At 59.0% G+C, this 8256-nt stretch overlaps 1 protein-coding gene across 1 annotated transcript; it reads left to right on the top strand.

Annotated features, from left to right (window-relative positions):
• Positions 1-392: 392 nt before the first annotated feature.
• On the top strand, positions 393-7817 carry LOC140112531 (pyridine nucleotide-disulfide oxidoreductase domain-containing protein 1-like; the record flags this gene model as incomplete). The annotated part of the gene is made up of 4 exons (XM_072132519.1): positions 393-582; positions 7141-7221; positions 7300-7419; positions 7633-7817. Coding segments are annotated over exons 1-4 (467 nt in total), but the record flags the coding sequence as incomplete, so codon positions are not given.
• Between the last annotated feature and the right edge of the window lie 439 nt (positions 7818-8256).

Below are 8256 nucleotides of genomic sequence, written 5' to 3' on the forward strand. Positions count from 1 at the left end.
ATCCTCCGGGTCCCTCCTGTATAACCTATACACTATAGGTCCTGTATCCTCCGGGTCCCTCCTGTATGGCCTATACACTATAGGTCCTGTATCCTCCGGGTCCCTCCTGTATGACCTATACACTATACACTATAGGTCCTGTATCCTCCGGGTCCCTCCTGTATGACCTATACACTATAGGTCCTGTATCCTCCGGGTCCCTCCTGTATGACCTATACACTATAGGTCCTGTATCCTCCGGGTCCCTCCTGTATGTGCGCTGTGGGCGCCATCTCTCCCGTATTGCCGCCCTGGGGCGCTGTGCACGTGACACGTACAGGGGATCACGCGGGTAATGAGGGGACGGCCGCCATCTTTCCGGAGACCACAGGCGGCGCGCGCTCCCGTCACGTCAGACAGAATAACTTCATTCCCTTGGAGTTCACTCACAAATAAGAGGCTGGAGCCAATGGGAGCGCCGTGACGTCACTGGGCCACGCCCACCCGCAGAGACCGGAAGCGATGGCGGCGGCGGCCGGGACTGTGGAGGCCAAGACGGTGGTGATTGGCGGCGGCATCGCCGGAGTCACGTGCGCGGAGCAAGTGAGAGGCGGGGCATAGACTATGAGCTCATACACAGACACTTATGACGTCACTCTCACCAAGTGACAAGATGTTTGTCTAGTTGGTGACGCTTCAGCATGACCCTAGATTGCCCTCTGACCTTTACTGTGACCTCACTGTGACCTTCTGTCCTCTCTTTCTGCCTTTTACCTTCCTGAGCTTCTCCTTTTCTATTTTTAGTGACTTTTTAAGCTCAGATTTATAAAAACAAAGTAAATAAATAATACTCGTGTAGCTCCTCCCATCACCTGCAGGGCGCAGGGTCACGACCCGAGGGTTTAGGTGCAAATTATCTGCTTCTTTTTAGGCCCAAATATATATAAGAAATGCAAAAGAGGCGCAAAACAGGGAAAGTGACAGTCCTCCTCATCATGCTGCTCTCATTGTGTCATCATGTGACTAGGACGACCCCTTACCATGTATCAGGGGCTTCAGCAGAGATGACCTCTGACCTTACAGAGTCCCTGAGTGTCTCCATCAGTGGGGTCTATGTGCTGGATGACCCCACCACCAGGCACAGGGGTCACTGTCTTGTATGGGCCCGGGGCCTCAGTGCTGAGCAGTAATGGTGGAGACATCCAGGAGAGCGCTGTACCCAGCCACCGGTGTCACCTCACAAGCCGATGGTGGGGGGGTACAGTGTGGACCTTACATGGAGGACACGGCTCCAGATCAGAGGATGGCTGCAGGAGACCGGGGACTCACATGGAGGACTATGCTCCAGCTACAGCTCAGAGGAGAGAATAATACTGGAGACCCCAGAGCAGATGATAATAGTGGAGACCCCAGAGCAGAGAATAATAATAGTGGAGACCCCCGAGCAGAGAATAATAATAGTGGAGACCCCAGAGCAGATGATAATAATACTGGAGACCCCAGAGCAGATAATAATACTGGAGACCCCAGAGCAGATGATAATAGTGGAGACCCCAGAGCAGAGAATAATAGTGGAGACCCCAGAGCAGAGAATAATAGTGGAGACCCCAGAGCAGAGAATAATAGTGGTGACCCCAGAGCAGATGATAATAATAGTGGAGACCCCAGAGCAGATGATAATAATAGTGGAGACCCCAGAGCAGATGATAATAATAGTGGAGACCCCAGAGCAGATGATAATAATAGTGGAGACCCCAGAGCAGACGATAATAGTGGAGACCCCAGAGCAGACGATAATAGTGGAGACCCCAGAGCAGACGATAATAGTGGAGACCCCAGAGCAGACGATAATAGTGGAGACCCCAGAGCAGATGATAATAGTGGGGACCCCAGAGGAGATGATAATAGTGGGGACCCCAGAGGAGATGATAATAGTGGGGACCCCAGAGGAGATGATAATAGTGGGGACCCCAGAGGAGATGATAATAGTGGGGACCCCAGAGCAGATGATAATAGTGGAGACCCCAGAGCAGATGATAATAGTGGAGACCCCAGAGCAGACGATAATAGTGGAGACCCCAGAGCAGACGATAATAGTGGGGACCCCAGAGCACATGATAATAGTGGAGACCCCAGAGCAGACGATAATAGTGGAGACCCCAGAGCAGACGATAATAGTGGAGACCCCAGAGGAGACGATAATAGTGGTGACCCCAGAGCAGATGATAATACTGGAGACCCCAGAGCAGATGATAATAGTGGTGACCCCAGAGCAGACGATAATAGTGGAGACCCCAGAGGAGACGATAATAGTGGTGACCCCAGAGCAGATGATAATAGTGGTGACCCCAGAGCAGACGATAATAGTGGAGACCCCAGAGCAGATAATAATAGTGGAGACCCCAGAGCAGATAATAATAGTGGAGACCCCAGAGCGGACGATAATAGTGGAGACCCCAGAGCGGACGATAATAGTGGAGACCCCAGAGCGGACGATAATAGTGGAGACCCCAGAGCGGACGATAATAGTGGAGACCCCAGAGCGGACGATAATAGTGGAGACCCCAGAGCGGACGATAATAGTGGAGACCCCAGAGCGGACGATAATAGTGGAGACCCCAGTGCACATGATAATAGTGGAGACCCCAGAGCAGACGATAATAGTGGAGACCCCAGAGCACATGATAATAGTGGAGACCCCAGAGCAGACATAAGAATAAATCCTCTCCTGGCTCCTTCTCTGTTCCATGCGCCACTTCTGCAGCTTCTTCTCACCTACATGCGCCACTCTGCTCATTGTCCTGCGCTGAGCTGCACCACGGGCAGGAGAGAACCCAGGAGCAGTACAATATAGTTGACAAGTTCTTTACCTCTCCCGGGTCTTCTGCTCTGGGTCCTAATTCCACCGCATACAACCAGAACGTAGCTGCAGAAGAGGACCCGGCAGCAGTGAGGACACAGAGCGGAGCTGCAGGAGAGGAGCCGGCAGCAGTGAGGACACAGAGCGGAGCTGCAGGAGAGGACCCGGCAGCAGTGAGGACACAAAGCGGAGCAGCAGGAGAGGAGTCGGCAGCAGTGAGGACACAGAGCGGAGCTGCAGGAGAGGACCCGGCAGCAGTGAGGACACAGAGCGGAGCTGCAGGAGAGGACCCGGCAGCAGTGAGCACACAGAGCGGAGCTGCAGGAGAGGACCCGGCAGCAGTGAGGACACAGAGCGGAGCTGCAGGAGAGGACCCGGCATCAGTGAGGACACAGAGCGGAGCAGCAGGAGAGGACCCGGCAGCAGTGAGGACACAGAGCGGAGCTGCAGGAGAGGACCCGGCAGCAGTGAGGACACAGAGCGGAACTGCAGGAGAGGACCCGGCAGCAGTGAGGACACAGAGCGGAGCAGCAGGAGAGGAGTCGGCAGCAGTGAGGACACAGAGCGGAGCAGTGAGGACACAGAGCGGAGCTGCAGGAGAGGACCCGGCAGCAGTGAGGACGCAGAGCGGAGCTGCAGGAGAGGACCCGGCATCAGTGAGGACACAGAGCGGAGCAGCAGGAGAGGACCCGGCATCAGTGAGGACACAGAGCGGAGCAGCAGGAGAGGACCCGGCAGCAGTGAGGACACAGAGCGGAGCTGCAGGAGAGGACCCGGCAGCAGTGAGGACACAGAGCGGGGCTGCAGGAGAGGACCCGGCAGCAGTGAGGACACAGAGCGGAACTGCAGGAGAGGACCCGGCAGCAGTGAGGACACAGAGCGGAGCTGCAGGAGAGGACCCGGCAGCAGTGAGGACACAGAGCGGAGCAGCAGGAGAGGACCCGGCAGCAGTGAGGACACAGAGCGGAGCAGCAGGAGAGGACCCGGCAGCAGTGAGGACACAGAGCGGAGCAGCAGGAGAGGACCCGGCAGCAGTGAGGACACAGAGCGGAGCTGCAGGAGAGGAGCCGGCAGCAGTGAGGACACAGAGCGGAGCTGCAGGAGAGGAGCCGGCAGCAGTGAGGACACAGAGCGGAGCTGCAGGAGAGGAGCCGGCAGCAGTGAGGACACAGAGCGGAGCAGCAGGAGAGGACCCGGCAGCAGTGAGGACACAGAGCGGAACTGCAGGAGAGGAGCCGGCAGCAGTGAGGACACAGAGCGGAACTGCAGGAGAGGAGTCGGGAGCAGTGAGGACACAGAGCGGAACTGCAGGAGAGGAGTCGGGAGCAGTGAGGACACAGAGCGGAACTGCAGGAGAGGAGTCGGGAGCAGTGAGGACACAGAGCGGAGCTGCAGGAGAGGAGCCGGGAGCAGTGAGGACACAGAGCGGAGCTGCAGGAGAGGACCCGGCAGCAGTGAGGACACAGAGCGGAGCAGCAGGAGAGGAGTCGGGAGCAGTGAGGACACAGAGCGGAGCTGCAGGAGAGGAGCCGGGAGCAGTGAGGACACAGAGCGGAGCTGCAGGAGAGGAGCCGGCAGCAGTGAGGACACAGAGCGGAGCTGCAGGAGAGGACCCGGCAGCAGTGAGGACACAGAGCGGAGCAGCAGGAGAGGAGTCGGCAGCAGTGAGGACACAGAGCGGAGCTGCAGGAGAGGACCCGGCAGCAGTGAGGACACAGAGCGGAGCTGCAGGAGAGGACCCGGCAGCAGTGAGGACACAGAGCGGAGCTGCAGGAGAGGACCCGGCAGCAGTGAGCACACAGAGCGGAGCTGCAGGAGAGGACCCGGCAGCAGTGAGGACACAGAGCGGAACTGCAGGAGAGGACCCGGCAGCAGTGAGGACACAGAGCGGAGCTGCAGGAGAGGACCCGGCATCAGTGAGGACACAGAGCGGAGCAGCAGGAGAGGACCCGGCAGCAGTGAGGACACAGAGCGGAGCTGCAGGAGAGGACCTGGCAGCAGTGAGGACACAGAGCGGAACTGCAGGAGAGGACCCGGCAGCAGTGAGGACACAGAGCGGAGCTGCAGGAGAGGACCCGGCATCAGTGAGGACACAGAGCGGAGCAGCAGGAGAGGACCCGGCAGCAGTGAGGACACAGAGCGGAGCTGCAGGAGAGGAGCCGGCAGCAGTGAGGACACAGAGCGGAGCAGCAGGAGAGGAGCCGGCAGCAGTGAGGACACAGAGCGGAGCAGCAGGAGAGGAGTCGGGGGCAGTGAGGACACAGAGCGGAGCCGCAGGAGAGGACCTGGCAGCAGTGAGGACACAGAGCGGAGCAGCAGGAGAGGACCCGGCAGCAGTGAGGACACAGAGCGGAGCAGCAGGAGAGGAGTCGGGAGCAGTGAGGACACAGAGCGGAGCAGCAGGAGAGGACCCGGCAGCAGTGAGGACACAGAGCGGAGCTGCAGGAGATACCCGGGAGCAGTGAGGACACAGAGCGGAGCAGCAGGAGAGGACCCGGCAGCAGTGAGGACACAGAGCGGGGCTGCAGGAGAGGACCCGGCAGCAGTGAGGACACAGAGCGGAACTGCAGGAGATACCCGGGAGCAGTGAGGACACAGAGCGGAGCGGCAGGAGAGGACCCGGCAGCAGTGAGGACACAGCGGAGCTGCAGGAGAGGAGCCGGCAGCAGTGAGGACACAGAGCGGAGCTGCAGGAGAGGACCTGGCAGCAGTGAGGACACAGAGCGGAGCTGCAGGAGAGGACCTGGCAGCAGTGAGGACACAGAGCGGAGCTGCAGGAGAGGACCCGGCAGCAGTGAGGACACAGCGGAGCTGCAGGAGAGGACCCGGCAGCAGTGAGGACACAGAGCGGAGCTGCAGGAGAGGAGCCGGCAGCAGTGAGGACACAGAGCGGAGCTGCAGGAGAGGACCCGGCAGCAGTGAGGACACAGAGCGGAGCAGCAGGAGAGGACCCGGCAGCAGTGAGGACACAGAGCGGAGCACCAGGAGAGGACCCGGCAGCAGTGAGGACACAGAGCGGAGCGGCAGGAGAGGACCCGGCAGCAGTGAGGACACAGAGCGGAGCGGCAGGAGAGGAGCCGGCAGCAGTGAGGACACAGAGCGGAGCGGCAGGAGAGGACCCGGCAGCAGTGAGGACACAGAGCGGAGCAGCAGGAGAGGAGCCGGCAGCAGTGAGGACACAGAGCGGAGCAGCAGGAGAGGACCCGGCAGCAGTGAGGACACAGAGCGGAGCAGCAGGAGAGGACCCGGCAGCAGTGAGGACACAGAGCGGAGCTGCAGGAGAGGACCCGGCAGCAGTGAGGACACAGAGCGGAGCTGCAGGAGAGGACCTGGCAGCAGTGAGGACACAGAGCGGAGCTGCAGGAGAGGACCTGGCAGCAGTGAGGACACAGAGCGGAGCAGCAGGAGAGGACCCGGCAGCAGTGAGGACACAGAGCGGAGCTGCAGGAGAGGACCTGGCAGCAGTGAGGACACAGAGCGGAGCTGCAGGAGAGGACCCGGCAGCAGTGAGGACACAGAGCGGAGCTGCAGGAGAGGACCCGGCAGCAGTGAGCACACAGAGCGGAGCTGCAGGAGAGGACCCGGCAGCAGTGAGCACACAGAGCGGAGCTGCAGGAGAGGACCTGGCAGCAGTGAGGACACAGAGCGGAGCAGCAGGAGAGGACCCGGCAGCAGTGAGGACACAGAGCGGAGCTGCAGGAGAGGACCTGGCAGCAGTGAGGACACAGAGCGGAGCTGCAGGAGAGGACCTGGCAGCAGTGAGGACTCTCCCCTGCACTCACCACTACCCGGCCTCCTGCACCAATGATCTGTCATCAGTTACCACCTTTTAGTTGAGATGAATGTGGCTGCACTTTATGTACATGCTCAGTGGTGGAGCTCTTCCACTATAGATCAGAGGAATAAGGAGAAGGAAATCCTGCCCTCATGTCATCACTGCTGGAGGGACCAGGACTTTCTCACTGACTCCAGACCTGCTGTTATGTCTCCTCCTGATATCATCTGATCGTGATTTCCTCCTGATATCATCTGATTGTCATCTCCTCATGATATCGTCTGATTGTGAGCTTCTCATATCATCTGATTGTCATCCCCTCCTGATATCTGATCTCCTCCTGATGTCTGATCTCCTCCTGATGTCTGACTGTAATCTCCTGATGTCTGATTGTCGGCTCCTCCTGATATCATCTGATTGTTATTTCCTCCTGATATCATCTGATTGTGATTTCCTCCTGATATCATCTGATTGTGATTTCCTCCTGATATCATCTGATTGTAATCTCCTGATGTTGATGTTTCAGCTCTCGCTGCAGTTTCCCGCTGATCCCGTGTATCTCCTGACGGCGGCGCCGCTCATTAAGGCAGTGACAAACCTCAGGCAGGTAATGGCCCCCTGTGTGTATGTGGTGTTACAGCGCCCCCCGGTGTCCATGTTATGACCCTGCAGCTGTGCTCCTCAGGTCTCCCGCACGCTGGAGGAGTTTGATGTGGAGGAGCAGACGAGCGGCGCCCTGCAGTCTCACTATCCCAATATTAAGGTGGTGCATTCAGCAGTGAAGGAGTTAAAGGCGGCAGAGCAGGTGAGTGCAGGTAGGTAGCGCTGGCACTCGGGGTGCGGTCACACCTTCAGTTCTTCAGATGCAGTTTTCAAAGCCAAAAGCAGCTGTGGGTGACACTGGGTGAGCACCTACCTCCCACTTATCCACTCCTGGTCTGGAAAACTGCATCTGATAACTGAGTGTGTGAACGCGCCCTGAGTTACCCCTCACTATGTCTGGTGCGATGTTCTGCAGACGCTGGTCACTGAGGACGGGACGTGCTACCACTATGAGCAGCTGTGTGTGTGCACCGGGGCCCGGCCACGCCTCATCCTGGAGGGGAGCCGCTACGTGCTGGGGATCCGAGATACAGACAGCGCCCAGGTAAGTGCCCCTCCCCCAGTCCTGGCACCCCTGACCATAATACAGACAGCGCCCAGGTAAGTGCCCCTCCCCCAGTCCTGGCACCCCTGACCGTAATACAGACAGCGCCCAGGTAAGTGTCCCTCCCCCAGCCCTGGCACCTCTGACCCTAATACAGACAGCACCCAGGTAAGTGCCCCTCCCCCAGCCCTGGCACCCCTGACCGTAATACAGACAGCGCCCAGGTAAGTGCCCCTCCCCCAGTCCTGGCACCCCTGACCGTAATACAGACAGCGCCCAGGTAAGTGCCCCTCCCCCAGTCCTGGCACCCCTGACCGTAATACAGACAGCGCCCAGGTAAGTGTCCCTCCCCCAGCCCTGGCACCTCTGACCCTAATACAGACAGCACCCAGGTAAGTGCCCCTCCCCCAGCCCTGGCACCCCTGACCGTAATACAGACAGCGCCCAGGTAAGTGCCCCTCCCCCAGCCCTGGCACCCCTGACCGTAATACAGAC

Source organism: Engystomops pustulosus, unplaced genomic scaffold (genome assembly GCF_040894005.1).
Source record: "Engystomops pustulosus unplaced genomic scaffold, aEngPut4.maternal MAT_SCAFFOLD_816, whole genome shotgun sequence".
NCBI classification, from domain to species: Eukaryota; Metazoa; Chordata; class Amphibia; order Anura; family Leptodactylidae; genus Engystomops; species Engystomops pustulosus.